The sequence below is a fragment of the Bison bison genome, unplaced genomic scaffold, assembly GCF_000754665.1.
Source record: "Bison bison bison isolate TAMUID 2011002044 unplaced genomic scaffold, Bison_UMD1.0 scf7180017864385, whole genome shotgun sequence".
Classification (NCBI taxonomy): domain Eukaryota; kingdom Metazoa; phylum Chordata; class Mammalia; order Artiodactyla; family Bovidae; genus Bison; species Bison bison.
Window position 1 is genome coordinate 655,691 of NW_011494957.1, and position 19,126 is coordinate 674,816.

Consider the following 19,126-nt stretch of genomic DNA (forward strand, 5'->3'; position numbering starts at 1 on the left):
GAACTCCTAATGTGAAAATTCCATGAAAAATACAATGAATACAATGGGAGAGGTAAAGGCCTGTAAAATACTGGAATGAAAGCTGAGATTCTGAATGAGGTGAAGCTTGTGAAAATACAAAAGCAAATAAAAATATTCACCTCTCTCTTTATGGGAGAAGGGGGATTTTATGTTGATAGCAACAAGAAATTCAGAAGGACAAGCCCCCGATGTGGTAAGGAGAGAGAGTAATCCAACAATGTATTTTGCATTATACAGAAGTAGCAGCCTAGGATGATCTAAAGGAAGAAAGTTTTAGAGTCTGCTGTGGGTTGAATGCTTGTATCCCCTCAAAACTCCCAAGTTAAAGCCCTAATCCTCAAGGTGATGATTACGGAGGTGCAGGAACTGGGTGATCCTGAGGTGCAGATGAGCTCACGAGGATGGAGTCCTGTGATGGGATTCACACCCTCACAAAATCAGGAAGAGATACAGATTCTCTTCTCTGTTTCTCTGCCTGCACACACCAAGGAAGGCCGTGTGAGGACACAATCAGGAAGAAAGCCCCTCACTAAACCTACAACTACCCTGGCATCCTGACCTTAGGCCCACGAAGGCAGAGGATCTGCGTATGTTCTATTCACTCATGTATCTTAAGGGGCAGACAGTGCCTACAGACTAAGCACTAAGTATTCGTTGAATTAACTCACAGAGTTTCAATCTGATTCTAACACTTACTAAGGAAGTTTTGATGAACAAGTTATGCCTTTTAACTTCAGTTCTGTCAGCTATAAAATGATCACAATGAACATTACCTCCCAGAATTAAGGTTAAATGAGGTAACCTATGCAAATAGATGCTATATTGCAGACACTCAATAAACGTTAGTGCCTGTTTTCTTCTCTTTCATCTTCTCTGTCAAGAAGAATCATCAGCAGGTTGGAAAGAAGAAACCACAGCAGTCACCATGTGTGATAGAGGGAACACAGCTACTATCAAGAGTAGCAGTTCCGTGTAATATACAGATGATTTTAAGGCAAATAGAATCATTTTCCAGAACAAAGACAATGCTTCCAATCAAGCTTAGGAAATGACACGTCTTATTGTGAAAAAAGTTTTACAGCCATAATTTAAAACAGAGTACATACCTTTAAACAGTTTCTAAGAAACAAAGCTGGGTAGTTTCATGTAGTAAAAATCAGGGGATAAAAAGGAAAAACTCACGAATATGAAAGTGCATAAAATACAAGGACAGATGATATAATACTTAAGTTATGATAAGTGATATAAAATACTGAGTACCCTTTAAGACTGAAATTAGGGTAAAAAGGAAAACACAAACTCACGGGATTTTCAAGAAATGCACCGATTAACTAACACACAGACATATGCCCAAACATGATTTTAAAACAGGGAATAGAATATGCACAATTACAGAAAATGATGCTGATGGGAGTGTAATGGTACTGAGAAGCTCTCACCCCAAAACATCTTGGACAGAGATTATTAGTATTTTCACAAGCCTTAAAAGAACCAGGAGTGCTATCTGTATGAAGAGCTCTTAGTTCAAGATGTACAAATAAGATGTTCATCACGGAATTATTCACAGAAGTGGAGTACTACAAATGACTTACTTGCCCAAAGTTTAAGAGTATATTCATATTTTATATAGCCAGATGAAGAAATACTTCTCAGCTGGTTAAAAAAAATCATACTTCAAAAAATACTTAAAGGCAAGAGAAAATGTAAAGGCAAGAAAACAGAATAATAGTAATGTACAATTTAATTTATAATACTGAAATAAAGATCATAACTATATATAAATAAGTACTGGAGGAAAATATCAAGAGACTGACATTAATATTAGTTGACATCAGTTGAGAAATTTGATCATTTTATTTCTATCTTTATTCCCTTCCGTATTTCCTAATTTTTCTGAAACAGAAAAGGAAACTTTTATAATTAGAAACCAAATACTACTTTGGAATGGAAAAAGTACACTTGGTTGATTGAAGGGTGCACATCCTCATGTTCCATCCGTGCCTCAAGCCCACTCCCACCAGAATTCTGCCTTAGTAAGTCCTTTTCAACTCTCTAAACTACTTCCGTGCATCACCAACAACCTCCGCATGGCAGTAGGGACTCCTGAAACCTCATTTGGCATGAAGTTCCAGCATCGCACGGCACGCCTGGCCCTTTCCTTCTGCCTTTCATTTAGTTTCTGTAAGGACCGACTCTCCTTGCTTTCCTTCTGTGTTTCTGGCCATTTCCCCCTCGTCACAGTGTCTGTTCCTTAGTCCATGTCTCCATTCACTAACTGTTTTCTCCCCTGGTTATCTTCATCATAGTCATGCTTTTTGTGACTGTTTGTATGGAGCTCACTTGCCAATACCTATCTCTGACTCAGTCTTCTCTCCTGATCTGTACAGTGGAGGATTTAAATGCTTGTTGAATAACACACTTCAAATTTACTGTCTTACACAGAACTGGAATCTAAAAAGTACAACAAACTAGTGACTCTAACAAAAAGCAGCAGACTCACAGAGAGAGAGGACACACTAGTGGTTACCAGTGGAGAGTGAGGAGGAGGCTGGGGCAATCCAGGGGCAGGGGATTAACAGGTACAAACTACTAGGTATATATTAAGCTACAAGATATACAACACAGAAAGTACAGCAAATATATTATAATAACTGTAAATGAAATATAACCTTTAAAATTGTGAATCACTGTATTGTATACCTGTAACTTATCAACTGTAATTTAAAAAAAAGACTGTCTCCCAAATCTAATTCTCTTAAAAAAAAAGTGCCACCTGTCTGACATCTGCTAGAGATATGGCTCAGCCTCGATCTGTTTCTCTCTGGTTCCCACCTCACTGAGTCACCACCACGTCTTCCCCATACACGTTTCTAGAAGACATGTAATTGTCTCCATCTCTGCTGCCACAGCTGAGCACAAACTATTATCTGCCGAGACCAGTGCTTCTCCAGCCAAAAGAAAAGATTTCAGCAGGCACCACTTATCTGTACTTGTCAATAAAATATACCAAGTGTACTAAGCTGTAAGTTATACTACTAAAGACAAACTTTTAAAAGCATGTCAAAAAGATGAAGCAAAGTTTTGTGCTAATAATTATGACTTCATACTTTCATTAGGCAAAATCTAAGATATGATATAGTATATTTAGACTCAAAGTCATCTTTAACAAAAGTGTAGACAAATAAGTGTCTCTTCTGGATAATTTCAATTTTTGGTTTACTTTTTTCCAGATATGATGGTGTCATTTTTTAATCTAAATTTACTGCTAACTAGTCATTTTAACTCTGCTGTTTTCTTTTTGTTACTCTGTTCTTATATTATTAATATAATTTTCAATCTGTGGTTTCTGTATAGGACTCTTCTGTACTCTATTTTAAAACAGATAACAGAATCCACATCTCTACTTCATGGGCACACATAAATCACAAAGCTGACAATGCACAGAAACAAGCAAGTGACAGCCTGCGTCCCTGTGGAACTGCTGCTCTTACCTCGGAGTGCGCACATCACCTGAGACTACCTGGGGACCAGGGCACCAAGCCCTCTGTTCAGTGATACAAAGCTTAATTTTGTCCCCACTTTTATCATATATGATGGGCAGGGATTAAAGCTGTCATGTTTCTTTCCTTCTTCCCCAGGGATGCCTCCTAGCCTCCTGGGATATGCAGTGCCTCACTCTGGAAACCAAAGTGTAGATTATTACAACAGCCAATGTCAGTGGTTCTCAAACAGTGGTACAATTTTCCCTCCTCTCAGGAAAGTGTTCGGAATTAGGGGGGATGTGTAACTGTCCTCAAGAATGGGGGTTACTGCCTGCATATTGTATAGGGGCAGAGAGGCAAAATTCCCTGTGACTTGTGGACAATTTCACACTGTCAAAAGTACCCAGGTTATAAACACAACCTGGATCCTTCTGCATGCACCCTTATCCCCTACTGTCCTAGCTCCACCCAGCGGCTGGAGGAATTTCAAAAGGACAAATATCATATTGCTACCTACAAATTGTTCCCTGGATCCCTCCTTACTTTGATGGAAACTCACTAAACTCTAGCCCAACCGCTCAGCTTTAGTGTGGGCTGGTGATGACACCACATCTTCCGACCTCAGGACTTTCTCACTCCTCTTTTCTAGCTGCCTCCCACATGTTCCTCAGGGTGTGTCTGCCAGTAGAAGTCTTCCACCAAACGCTCTCATGGTAGCCTTTACAGTTTCTTGGTAACACTTACCTCAAGTGTAATCAATTAATTGTGTGCTTTCTAATGTCTCTCCTTACTAGTCTAAAGAACGGGAGGGCAAGAGTAGTCACTCCACTGATATTTATTAAAAGAAAGGAGGAGGAAGTTAGACAGATGATTGATACAATCCCTATGAGCAATATAAATAACTTAAAGGCTATGGAATAATTCTGGAAAAACCAAAAAAGGTATCTTTAGAGATTATTTTCAAGTAAAGGAAACTCTAAACTGTTTTATAAGTCTAAATGAACTGGGATCATAAATAAGAAAGAATTAAAATGTGTTTCCTATTTTCTCTGCCCCTGGCTCCTTACTCTAAACCTGATGTCCAAAGGAACAACAGATACCAAATTCTTCAATGGCTCCCTGTTGAAATTAGATTCAAAACAAATTCCTTGCTGTGGCTATAAGGCTCCCAGTCTGCTCTCCAACTGTACTGGTCCCTCTCTCTCTCACCGAGCTCTAGCTCCACCTGCTTTCTTACTTCCCCGAACACCCCTTCCTTTTTCCACTATCAGGCTCTGTTCTGTTCCCTGAGCCTAGAATGCTCTTTCCCCCATGGCTGATTCCATCTTTTAGGTTACTCAGAGAATTCTTCCCTAACTACTCCTTCATAGCACCCTCCTTTCCCCCTTGCCCAGTCTTTATCATAAAATGCAATCAGACATTTATTCAGGTTGATTTAAGGCTATACTCCACAAGAATGTGATTTCCATGAGAGCAGAGGACACGGCACCTTGTTCACTGTTTTACTTCAGTATCTGGCACAGGGACTAGGTTTAAGCACTAACAGCTGCTTTCACCGTGTGCCAGGAACCACCCTTAGCAATTTCTAAACATCAGCTTGTTCAGTTCTCAAACCCTTTTAGATAGATACCAGTACTATTATCCCCAATTTACAGAAGGAAACTGACACACACTTCCACACTTTCAAGCAGGCTGCCCAAGGTCACAGAACTAGGAAGTGGTTTCTAGGATTTAAATCCAGACAATCTGGGTTCAGCGTCTATACCACCTCCCACAGGCCAGCTATTATTAAAGGCTCTCACTTCAAACAGAGATATGTGAGCCCCCTGTACTTTCTTCCATTTGCCTGGCTGACTCCATTTTTTTCAGAAATGAAAATCTCTTTGAGAAAAAAAAAAAAGATCCTCAGACAGCTCATCTCACCAGTGTGCTGTGAAGGATACAAAGAGGAAGTCCACCGATACAGTCACCACGGGAGAGTTACGGCGTCAGTGAGCTGGAGGAAAAGAAAGGAAGCTGAGCAGGATGCTGAGTCATTGATGATGGCTCAGAATTAAGGGTCCTGGAAGCTCCAACAGGACACGGGATGGGAACGATCCGACAGGTTGTTGAACGAGGGCCAGGACAGAAGGTTAAATGTCAGCAGAGCAGTGATGTCATGGCTGTGAAACTGACTGCTGCTGCTGCTAAGTTGCTACCTACATGTTAAAAGCTACGTTTTCATGAACTTAAATGCAGTCATGAAGAGACTTCAAACTGATGCTCTGTATAAATCAGTCAAACATAAGTATGATTATAGTCTTTTAAAAATATGGGAGAGTAGAAAGGACTTCCAACAGGGATGCCTCCTCCTCTGTCTTTCCACCTGCGATACAACCCTTCAACCTATGCCACCTTAGTATTAATTCATAGGCCCAAAAACGGGGAAAAAATTTTATTCTTTTTCTAGGCTGAAGGTAAACTGATTTTGTCTTAAAAGTGAAACAACATGTTTAACAGAAAGTCCTTGGATACAGTGTTAGAATTCTATACAGACATTTTCAGTTACCAAGTACTTACCACACAGAGGTAAGTGTCTACTACTTCAGTAAGGAGCACAGTGACAAAGACCACTCTGTCCTGCCCTTGTGGAGTCCAGGGTGCCAAGGAGAAATGCTTGCAATGCCATGAACTAAATGTCAAGAAAGACACAGAGGAGGGCACGCTGAATTCTACCCAGATGCGCAGGGGTTACAGTGCCCTAAGGTGGGGAGCGACATTGCAGGGAGAGGGAAGAAGACACACACAGGTACAGAGGAGCAGGGAGCAAGGCTCAGGTGGGGAAGTGAAAACCATTCCCTCAGGCTGAGGCTGTGAGGCTGCCAGAGGCGTAACCTGAGAGAAGGAAGTCAGAAGGCTGGAGCTGAACCCCAGAGACCCTGGCAATCAGAAGACTGGAAGGATGCGAGTGGTGAGAACTGAAGAAGAGACAGATGCTAAGGTATAATTTAGTCAGCAAGCTACAGGGTACACAACTGGGGTCACGGAGAGCAAGTATTATTCCTCCCCAAGTTAGAAATGATTTGGACACTAAGAGAGTGGTCATGAATTCATTTGTTCTTTCCTTGAAAATACTCTCTGAAGGCTTCTTACATGCTAGGCATTGTTCTAGGGCTGGAAATACTGCAGTAAACAAAGAAGAGAAACACTGTTGTCGAGGATCTTATAACAGATGATAAATGATTTTAAAAACATGTACTATTTCAGGGGAACCTGAGTACAGTGAAGGAGAAGACGACTATGGGGTGAGAGTTAAGAGAGTAATGGGAGTGAGAGAGACAGAAGCCTGAGCCGAGAACGGAAAGCAGTGCAGGGACAGGCTATGGAGATACCCGAGGAGGGCGCGCCGGGCTGCGGAAACAGCAGGTGTCAAGACCAGTTCACAGGGCGCACTCAGTGCATCTGCAAGAACGGCAAGGACGCCATGTAGCGGAGCGAGTGGAGGTGGTGCTGAGGGCAGAGAGGCTGGGGCAGCAGCGTGGGGTGCTCATCATGCAGTAATCCAGACTCCGGCAAGACCGTGGCTTTCACTCTAAAGTGAGTCTGAGCAAACGAGGCTCATATAATGCATACACAATCTACATGCATATATGAAACCTGACTCAGGTGCTGGAAAGATCCCTGTGGGTGGCCAGTTGAGGACACTCGGTCAGGAGCAAAGACAGAAGCAGAGAGACCAATTAAGAAGCCGCTGTCCTGAGCTGAGCTCACTGTGCTGTGCAGCAGGTTCCCACCAGCTGGCTGCTTTACACATGGTAGTGTATATGTACGTGTCAGTGCTCAGCTTCAGTTCGTCCCCTACCCTGCTCTGTGATGACCTAGAGGGGTGGGATGGGTGTGGTGAGAGGGAGGGGATATATGTATACTTACAGCTGATTCACGTTGTTGTACAGCAGAAAATATACAACGTGGTAAACCAATTATGCTCCTACTAAAAAATAAAAACAGCTATTGCACTATTACAGGAAACTAGGCTGGTAGCTGGGGAAGTGTGAGGACTGTTCACTCTTAATTTATTTACAGAGTCAATCAGATTTGCTACTGCCCTGGATGCAGGGAGTGAGAAAGTGATGGTGGCAGTGGAAATTTAGAGAGGGTGACAGGTTTGAGAAGCACAGAGAAGCAAAGAGGGTCGGGAACCACTGGGCTGAGAGGCAGCTGCCTGGATCTGATCCCTGGAATCCTGACTTGGCCAGTTATGAGCAGTGAATGACAGGCAAGCCACTCAATCCCTGGGAGCTTCAACTGCTTCCTAGAAAAGGAGCTTCCCAGGTGGCACTAGTGATAAGAACCCACCTGCCAATGCAGCAGACATAAGAGACGTGGGTTCGATCCCTGGGTTGAAAAGATCCCCTGGAGGAGCTCATGGCAACATACTCCAGTATTCTTGCCTGGGAAATCCCATGGACACAGGAACCTGGCGAGCTACAGTCCCATGGGGTTGCAAGAGTTGGACACAGCATTTCTGGACTATAGTGGAATCACAGAGAATACATACAAACTGTGGATCACTGTGCCTTTCTTGCTATAGAATCTCAACTAGATGATGCTACTGGTTATAGCTCAGGGGAAAAAAGCTGTGAGACATGAGGCTCAGACCTTTGGTTTGGGCTATTTCGAGATGGAATTCTCAGAGAGAGTTGGACAGTTGAAGGAAACATGTTCAGAGAGAGGAGACATGCTGTATAGGCAATTCACAGTATTTGCCTAGAGTCCAAAAGAGAGATCGAGGCAGGAGAAAGAAGAATTTGGAAGTCAGGTACCATATGTGTAGTCATAAAGACATTTACATTTTAATAGGTATCGCATGTGGGGGAGCTGCACTGCATGGAATGACTGGGCCTAAGGGGTTAGGGTAGTTTGATGAGTGCAGTGGCGTATTGAAGCACAACTGTGCTATCTCCAGAACTGAGATAGATGCACATCAGTTTCTTCTTTACAGTTTTACTCAGTGCCACTCAAATGTTATACACATGTACATATGCATGTATATATACATACACACACGTATATAGCAGAAATATGCATATATAGACATATACTTGGCAGTGGGACCAGAAGCAGAAAAGGATATTCTAGGCATAAGGAACGGTGTATGCAAGCTACCTGCAACAAGAGACAGAGATATGAAGCAATACTGCTGCTTCAGGAAACTGTAAGAGTCACCGCAAAGAAACCGCAGAGTACTGACAGATAAGGAATTATTAAGATACAAAATAGTAAGAATTGACAAAGACCAGAGTAATTTTTCAGTCAAGTAGGAAGGTGGATTTTACCTTACAGGTTGTGAGAATTCATCACAGAGAAGCAAGATTGAGTTTATATTGAGGAAGTCACACTGTGATATTAATACCAAACCCAAAGAAAGAAAGGGATTGATTACAAGTGTGTGTTAGTTGCTCAGTCGTGTCTAATTCCTGGCTCGTCAGGCTCCTCTGTCCGTGGAATTCTTCAGGCAAGAATACTGGAGTGGGTAGCCGTTCCCTTCTCCCAGGGACCTTCCTGACTGAGGGACTGAACCCTGGTCTCTTGCATTGCAGACAGATTCTTTACCATCTGAGCCACCAGGAAAGCCCATTGATTATAAAAGAACACTATGAACTGCATGCCAACAAACCAGATAACCTAGTCAGCATGGACAAATTCCTAGAAATACACAAATACTAAAACTGACTCAACAAGAAATAGAAAAATTCAGGATACCTATAACAAGTAAAAAGACCAAATCAAAAATCCTCTCAACAAAGAAAAGTCTAGAACCTAGTAGTTTCACTGATGTATTCTACCAAGCATTTAAAGAAAAATGAACACCAATTCTCTTACACTCTTACAAAAAATAGAAGAGGAGGAACACTTGCTACTCACTCTGTGAGGTCAGCATGACCTTGATATCACTACCAAAGATATTACAATGAAAGAAAACAATGAGAATATATGAAAAACTCTTCAAATGAACAATCAGAAAACAAGATGAAACAAACAAACAAAAAAACCCTAACAAGCTGAATCCAAAATCATAGTAAGAGGGTTATGAGCCATGACAAGGGGCTTCCCAGGCAGCTCAGTGGTAAAGAATCTGCCTGCCAATGTAGGAGACACAGGTTCAATCCCTGGGTTGCGAAGATCCCCTGGAGGAGGATATGGCAACCCACTGCAGTATTCTGGTGTGGAAAATTCCATGGACAGTGGAGCCTAGTGGGGTCACAGAGAGTCAGACATGACTGAGCACGCACACACACAAAGCCATGGCAAAGCAGTGTTTATCTTAGGACTGTAATGGTAGTTCAACATAAAAAAAAAGGAAAAAAAATCAAACAATGTAATATACCACATTAACAGAACAAAACGAAAGAAAATGATGTCAAGTGATTCAGAAGAGCATTCGACAAGATTCAAAATCCTGTTTTGATAAAAATATTCAGGAAACTAGAACTTCTTCAATATAATAAAGGGAAGTTATTTTTTAAGTGCATAATTAAGATCATATTCAATAGTAAAAGACTGAAAAAATGGAAAACAATGGACCTCTACCACACACCATACACACAAAGTTAACTTGATATGGATTTATATTATCTAAACCTTAGAGGTAAAATTAGAAAACTCTTAGATAAAAACATAAAGGTAAATCTTTATGACCTTGAGTTTGGCAGTATATTCTCAAATAGGACCAAAAATGCATAGTGACAAAGAGAAAAAATGGATAAATTAAACATCAAAACTGAAAAGTTTTACGTATCAAAGAACAAAGAAAGTGAAAAGAGGACATATATTTAATAAAATGAAATAAAATATTTGCAATCGTATCTGATAAGGGTCTAATATCTAGTTTCTCATACTCAACAACAAAGAGACAAGCAACATAATTTTAAAATGGGCAAAGGACTTGAACAGACATTTCTCCAAAGAACATAAACAAAAAAACAAGTACACACATTTGCTGAAAGGATATTCAACATCATTAATCCCTTGGGAAATGTAAATCACCACAATGATACACCAGTTCACATCTACTAAGATGAATATAATTTTATAAAAGAGAAAATATTAAGTGTTGACAAAAATGATGAGCAACAGGAATCCTTATGTATTCCTGGTGGGAATATAAAATGGTGCAACCACTGTGAAAAGCAGTATGGCAGTTCCTCAGAAACTCAAACCCAGAATCACCATATGCACACAGAAATTCCACTTCTCGGTACATGACCAAAATCACTGAAAACAGGTACTTAAAACATGTATAAACGCCTTTGTTTCTGCAGTATGCACAATAGCCAGAAAGTAAAAACAACCCAAACATTCATCAGCTGACACAGGTAAACAAATTGTGACATATACATACAATGGAATATCATTCAGCCATACAAGGTAATATACTAAATAAGCTACAATGTAGATTATCCTTGAGAACATTGTGCTCAGTGAGAGAAGTCAGTCATAAAAGGTCACATATTATATGATTCACTTATAGTAAAAATACAAAATACAGGTAGATATATAGAGAAGAGCAGACTGGGGCTTGCCAGGGTCTGGGGAGAGTGAGGGAATTGTAGGGAACTTTATTTGGAGATGGTAAAATGTTTTCGAACGAAGGGGATGGCTGCACATTACTGTCAAAGTACTAAGTGCCACTAAATGGTGCACTTTAAAATAGTTAATTTTATGTGAATTTCATTTTGATTTAAAAAAAAATCATCTTGGTGGTGGTGGAGAACACATACATTGAAGGTTGGATGCAATAAGAAATAGTGAGGTGAGGGTCTAGGCTATGCACTGCTATTGGGAACCGAAACAGAGGAGGCAATGGATTTGAGAACTATTAATACTTAGGAAGGAGCTGGCTGGCAGTGGGGTGAGAAAGGGTGACTTCTATGTGGACTAAGTAGGTTAAGAGGACAAGACTGAACAGCCAGCCAGTTCCCTGAGCAGGCTGAATTTCAGGGAAGTTTTGGAGGCATTAAACTTGCATCTTTCCTCAGTAAACCAGTCTGGACTGCAGATAAGGCCCAGAGAGATGAACATCTGATAGAAGTAAATGGGATAGAAGTAGATGGAAAGCATCATGCTTGTAGGATAATTTTTTTTTTTAATAACACCATGGTCCAGTAAATAGTAGACTAAGGAAGTAGTCTATGAAGAAGATATTCAGCATAAATACAAGTCATGCAGTGTGATGGTAGAAAGATGTCATTATACAGTTAATACTTCATTTCTTGTATCACTTGTGTACTTGTGTAACTAAATGATCCAAATAAGTTTTGTTTTTATGAAAATGATTCCAGTGGAAGCACCAATGGATTGAATGCTCAATCCATTAAATTGTTAAACTGACTGTACCCCCTGTTCAGGATTTAGAGCTCCCCATGTGTGCATTTCGTTTTCTACCAATAGTTCTCTCCTTAACAGAAGTTCACTGTTGATAAATGTATTTTTTGTGAGCAGTCCCCTGGTAGTACACTGCTACCTTAACCTTACCACCAGTTTCATGGAAAGACAAGGAAAGCAGCGTATGTCTGTGATTTCTATTCATACAGACTGCTTACCCCACCCTTTAAGCTGCAAAATATGCCAAGGGGATGAGTCCTTCAGTTTCCCTTGACATTGAAAGATAACTGTTAACTGGGCAACATCACACATCACAATTTCAAAGTTTCTTTTTACACTGCTGCTGCTGCTGCTGCTAAGTTGCTTCAGTTGTGTCTGACTCTGTGCGACCCCATAGATGGCAGCCCACCAGGCTCCCCCGTCCCTGGGATTCTCCAGGCAAGAACACTGGAGTGGGTTGCCATTTCCTTCTCCAATGTGTGAAAGTGAAAAGGGAAAGTGAAGTCGCTCAGTCGTGTCCTACTCCTAGCGGCCCCATGGACTGCAGCCCACCAGGCTCCTCCGTCCATGGGATTTTCCAGGCAAGAGTGCTGGAGTGGGGTGCTATTGCCTTCTCTGCTTTTTACACTAAACTACAGCAATTCTCTGTTTTCGCTATTTTTGTGTTAGAAGTAAGTGTTTTCCCTAACGCCAGTGTCAACTTTCTGTCTACTGTCAATCTTACAGAAGAAAATGGTGACGCTCTTCATTGATAAACCATTTTTCTCTAAATTAATCAATGATCCAATTCATTTTACAGACAAGGGTAGTATTTCTGTCCTCTCATTAATAATGTGAACAACTATGTTGATAATTTCATTTCACTTCAAATGTCATAAGCAGAAAATCTAAACAATCAGCAGTGGCACTTTTTAAAGCAGTTTATACTTATTTTCGGAGAAGGCAATGGCACCCCACTCCAGTACTCTTGCCTGGAAAATCCCAGGGACGGGGGAGCCTGGTGGGCTGCCATCTATGGGGTCGCACAGAGTTGGACATGACTGAAGCGACTTAGCAGCAGCAGCATACTTGTTTTAGAAATTCATTGTTTGGCTTTAACAAAATAAATAAAAATATCTATAACCAGTTAAATCTCTGGTTAACTATAATTAACCTGTCAAAAGACTTGGCCAGACACATGAAACCTGTCTTAGTCATCATGCATTTACACCTTGGAATAACAACTCAACTGTATTAAAACAGGGTACAAGTATGTCTTAAAGAAAATCAAAGTTCAGGCACTGCCAGAAAACTAGGGTAAAAAAACATGCTACAACGTGGCTACACAGATTATGCAATCAAAAGGAATAAGGAGCACAAGACGTTAATAGACTAGCACTGTAAAGTCTGTGCGCGCACACACACACACACACACACACTCACTCACACGTGCACAAAAGGACGCATGGATACATCCCCACGAATGTATCTCCTGTCTCTGGAGGTTACAGGAGGACCACAGGAAGCAGGCAGGCACACTCACGTCGCACTGGAAAGGCTTCTCCCCGGTGTGTGTCCTCGTGTGCTCGTCCAGGCCGCGCTTCTGGCTGAAGGCCTTGCCGCACTCTGAGCACTTGTATGGCTTCTCCTGCAGTCAGGGAAGAGGCCAGGAATGCGAATGAGTGCAGCGTCATCCTCAGGAAGGGGTATACAGGAGCACATTTTAGCTAGTTCTGCAGGGTGCGGCAGCATACTCAGAGGTGCCGTGAACCCTAAATTTTCAGGGGAAAACAGGAGAACGCAAATCCTGTTGGGCAGCCTTAAGACTACCAGGTGGCTCACAGCTCCAGCATCAGAGTCACTATCTTTCTTTCCATGCAGTCCTGACTGTCCAAAGGGAGATTCTGCAGGATTGCTATGACCTAACCACTTGGTAGACTGAACTCTGAGGTTTTCTATTCATCTTGGAGAGCCTGCTAAAAGGGCATCATTGAACAAAACAGTTTGGGACCCCTGGCTTACATGCTGCAAACTGTTCACTGTCTCAAAGGGACTCCTGGAAATGAAAGCCCAGACCAAAGTTTAACAAGTTTTGAGGGTAAATTTAAGACCTTAGAACTAGACTGTGACTTTAAGTATTTTCATTTTTATTGTCCAGTATTTTTTTCCTAGGAAGGATGTTCTTTTAAAAAATCTAAATTACTTTTAAAAGTGAGGCATTATTTATAGCTGATCATAGACTCTTAAGGAAAAGAGTGTCTCCACAGAACAAGGGAAAAAATACCCAAATTCCTTAGCCATCTTTGATACCAGAAACTCAAGTCATCATCTTTTAAGCTTGAAATAAATTGCAAAATAAATTATTCATATTGCTTCACTAAAACAGCTGGTCAGTTACTAAACAGAGCATTGATAAAAAGATTTCTTTAAAGTAAAACTGCAATAAGATTTTTTTTCAAATATAGCTTAAAAATATTGCTATAGATGCTTTTTGAACTGAGGTAGTAGGATATAGTTTTAAATTTCATGTTTTTATGTATATTTTCTCCTTAGTATTTAAAAGACTATTGTGAAAACATTCAGACCTACAAAACAGTATGTAAATAATCACATATGTACACCCACCAGCTAGCTTAAGAAATGGAATATTTTTGTGAACACATGTACCTCCTATTTATTCATTCTTAATGAGTATAGTATTACATTCAATGGCAACACCACAATTTGCTTATGTACATTTTGCTGAAGTGGATATTTAAGTTTTCCCCAATTTTTCATTCTTATAAATAATGTTATTCTGAACATTCTTACAAGTGTATACTTGAACACAGATGCTGTTGCTGCTAAGTTGCTTCAGTCATGTCCGACTCTGTGCGACCCCATAGACGGCAGCCCACCAGGCTCCCCTGTCCCTGGGATTCTCCAGGCAAGAACAATGGAGTGGGTTGCCATTTCCTTCTCCAATGCATGAAAGTGAAAAGGGAAAGTGAAGTCGCTCAGTCGTGTCCTACTCCTAGCGGCCCCATGGACTACAGCCCACCAGGCTCCTCCGTCCATGGGATTTTCCAGGCAAGAGTACTGGAGTGGGCTGCCATTGCCTTCTCCATGAACACAGATGAGCAATCATAATTTCCTACAGTATGTATATCTAGAGGTGGGATTGCACCTTCAGCATTCCCAGAAAACGGAATGGCTAAGTAGCTTTACAAAGCGAATAACCATTTTAGGGAATTCTCTGGTGGTTCGGTGGTTAAGGCTTTGTGCTCCCAGCACGGGCGCAGAGGTTTGATCCCTGGTCAGGGAATTAAGATCCCACGTGTGGCAACGATGAGCTTAATCATGTCAACAAAGATTCCATGTGCCACAAGTAAGACCCGGAGCAGCCAAATAAACACATATTTTTAAAGAAAGATGCATCATTTTAAAAACAACTTTACACTTCAATATCTAGTATATTCTTGGAATTCTATTGCTGTAGTTAACAAAAATTTTGAAACTCATGTACACAATGAGTACACATAAATTTAACTATGACACTCGTGGAAAATAGGACCTTTTATCATTTTAAAGTGACCTTCTTTATCTATATCATCTTTTTCACATTAAAATAATTTGTTAATAATATAGCTATAAAAGCTTTTTAAAATTAGTATTTTGTGAGGGTTGGGAGACTTGTTGAAATGTTGGTCAAAGGTACAAATTTAGGAATTAGAAGGTAGGTTTGGAGACTCAATGCACAGCAATGTGAATATAGTCAACCGTACTATATACTGCAAAGCTGATAAAAGACTAGAGCCTAAATGTTCTTACCACAGAAGTGATAATTAGATGACATGATTGAGGTTTTCGCTAACACTATGATGTAATCATATTGCAATATACACACATACCAAATCAACGTTGCACACCTTAGTTGCACAACATATAGTTGTTATATGTCAACTATATCTCACTTTAAAAATAGAGGAAATAGTATTTGCCTAGTATTTCCATCTTTTTAAATTTCAAACAGTCTATATCTTAGGTACAATGAGCATCTGTTGTAAATACCATACAACTGAAAAATTTTAATCCAAACTTATGTCACTTTTTCACGTTAGTGAGTTTTGCTTTTTATTACTTTTTGTTATTATTTAAAATTTATATTGTTAGAATATATTACCATTATAATAAAATACAACATGTTTATTTATTAATATTTATCATTATTAATAATATATTTAAATAAGTTTCTAACATTTTATTTTGTGCTTTGCTTTTATCTTGCTGTTTCCTAAGTTTTTCTCCCTTATATTTTCTTACATGTTTGGGTTGATCCTGTGCTATTATAGAACTTACAGACTCTATTTCCACACTTTAGTGATTATCCTTAAAATTTTTTTTTTACTATGTAAGTGAAGTGGTTCAGTCATGTCCACCTCTTTGCAACACCATGGACTGTAGCATATCAGGCTCCTCAGTCCATCCATGGACTTTTTCAGGCAAGAGTACTGGAGAGGGTTGCCATTTCCTTCTCCATGGGATCTTCCCAACCCAGGGATCGAACCCCAGTCTTCCGCATTGCAGGCAGATGCTTTAGTCTGAGCCACCAGGGAAGCCCTACTATGTATGTTTAACATAATCTAAAATTTATATGCTTTCCATGTACTAATTAGCATGCCCTGTACAGAATGCCCTTTTATGTTATGTGTTCAGTTCAGTCGCTCAGTTGTGTCCGATTCTTTGGTGCTCCATGGACTGTAGCACGCCAGGCCTCCTTGTCCATCACCAACTCCCAGGGTTCACTCAAACTCATGTCCATCGAGTTGGTGATGCCATCCAGCCATCTCATCCTCTGTTGTCCCCTTCTCCTGCTGCTCCCAATCCCTCCCAGCATTAGGGTCTTTTCAAATGAGTCAACTCTTCGCACGAGGTGGCCAAAGTACTGGAGTTTCAGCTTTAGAATCAGTCCTCCCAATGAACACCCAGGACTGATCTCCTTTAGAATGGACTGGTTGGATATCCTTGCAGTCCAAGGGACTCTCAAGAGTCTTCTCCAACACCATAGATCAAAAGCATCAATTCTTTGGTGCTCAGCTTTCTTCACAGTCCAACTCTCACATCCATACATGACCATTGCAAAAACCATAGCCTTGACTAGACGGACCTTTGCTGGCAAAGTAATGTCTCTGCTTTTGAATATGCTATCTAAGTTGGTCATAGCTTTCCTTCCAAGGAGTAAGCGTCGTTTAATTTCATAGCTGCAATCACCATCTGCAGTGATTTTGGAGGCCAAAAAAATAAAGTGTGACACTGTTTCCACATCTATCTCCCATGAAGTGATGGGCCCAGATGCCATGATCTTAGTTCTGTGAATGTTGAGCTTTAAGTCAACTTTTTCACTCTCCTCTTTCACTTTCATTAAGAGGCTTTTTAGTTCCTCTTCACTTTCTGCCATAAGGGTGATGTTATCTGCATATCTGAGGTTATTGATATTTTTCCTGGCAATCTTGATTCCAGCTTGTCCTTCTTCCAGCCCAGCATTTCTCATGATGTACTCTGCATATAAGTTAAATAAGCTATAATATATATATATAGATAGATAGATAGATAGATAGATATAGCCTTAACGTACTCCTTTTTGTATTTGGAACTGGTCTGTTGTTCCATGTCCAGTTCTAACTGTTGCTTCCTGACCTACATACAGGTTTCTCAGGAGGCAGGGCAGGTGGTCTGGTATTCCCATCTCCTGAAGAATTTTCCACAGTTTGCTGTGATCCACACAGTCAAAGGCTTTGACATAGTCAATAAAGCAGAAATGTATGTTTTTCTGTAACTCTCTTGCTTTTTCAATGATCCAGCAGATGTTGGCAATTTGATCTCTGGTTCCTCTGCGTTTGCTAAAACCAGCTTGAACATCTGGAAGTTCACAGTTCACGTATTGCTGAAGCCTGGCTTCAGTATCTTATTTGTAATGCCTGGTATGGAATCATTATTATTTTACACGATCACTGTGGTTCAGCTCTCAGGTCAGTTCAGTTCAGTTCAGTTGCGCAGTCGTGTCTGATTCTTTGCAACTCCATGAACCGCAGCACGCCAGGCCTCCATGTCCATCACCAATTCCTGGAGTTCACCCAAACCCATGTCCATCTAGTCGGTGATGCCATCCAACCATCTCATCATCTGTTGTCCCCTTCTCCTCCTGCCTTCAATCTTTCCCAACATCAGGGTCTTTCAAATGAGTCAGGTTTTCACATCAGGTGGCCAAAGTATTGGAGTTTCAGCTTCAACATCAGTCCTTCCAATGAACACCCAGGACTGACCTTTAGGATGGACTGGCTGGATCTCCTTGCAGTCCAAGGGACTCTCAAGTGTCTTCTCCAATACCACAATTCAAAAGCATCAATTCTTCGGCACTCAGCTTTCTTTATAGTCCAACTCTCACATCCATACATGACTACTGGAAAAACCATAGCCTTGACTAGCCAGATCTTTTTTGGCAAACGAATGTCTCTGCTTTTTAATATGCTGTTTAGGTTGGTTATAACTTTCTTTACATGGAATAAGCATCTTTTAATTTCATGGCTGCAGTCACCATCTGCAGTGATTTTGGAGCCCCAAAATAAAGTCAGCCACTGTTTCCCCCTCTATTTGCCATGAAGGAGTTGGTGATGGACAGGGAGGCCTGGTGTGCTGCAATTCTTGGGGTCGCAAAGAGTTGGACACGACTGAGCAACTGAACTGAACTTAACTGATGGGACTGGATGCCATGATGTTAACTTTTCTGAATGTTGAGTTTTAAGCAAACTTTTCACTCTCCTCTTTCACTTTCATCAAGAGGCTCTTTAGTTCTTCTTCACTTTCTGCCACAAGGGTGGTGTCAACTGCATATCTGAGGTTATTGGTATTTCTCCCAGCAATCTTGATTCCAGCTTGTTCTTCATCCAGCCACCGTTTCTCATGATGTACTCTGCATAGAAGTTAAATAAGCAGGGTGACAATATACAGCCTTGACATACTCCTTTCCCTATTTGGAACCAGTCTGTTGTTCCATGTCCAGTTCTAACTGTTGCTTCCTGACCTGCATACAGGTTTCTCAAGAGGCAGGTCAGGTGGTCTGGTATTCCCATTTCTTGAAGAATTTTCCACAGTTTATTGTGATCCACACAGTCAAAGGCTTTGGCATAGTCAATAAAGCAGAAATAGATGTTTTTATATATGCATTAATATACAGCATTTGTCTTTTTCTAATTTACTTCACTCTGTATAACAGACTCTAGGTTCATCCACCTCATTAGGAC

The 19,126-nt window shown here is 40.7% G+C and overlaps 1 protein-coding gene across 7 annotated transcripts in view; it reads right to left on the bottom strand.

Moving 5' to 3' along the window:
* The window catches only part of PRDM5 (PR domain containing 5), a 253,905-nt gene that overhangs the window by 4,472 nt on the left and 230,307 nt on the right, over positions 1–19,126 (bottom strand). For 6 of the 7 annotated variants that reach the window (XM_010858316.1, XM_010858313.1, XM_010858314.1 and 3 more), the window contains one exon: positions 13,390–13,494. In XM_010858316.1, the coding sequence (XP_010856618.1) occupies positions 13,390–13,494 (105 nt within the window). Of the gene's footprint in view, positions 1–13,389; positions 13,495–19,126 lie in introns of those variants that run through there. The other variant, XM_010858319.1, reaches the window with a different exon arrangement.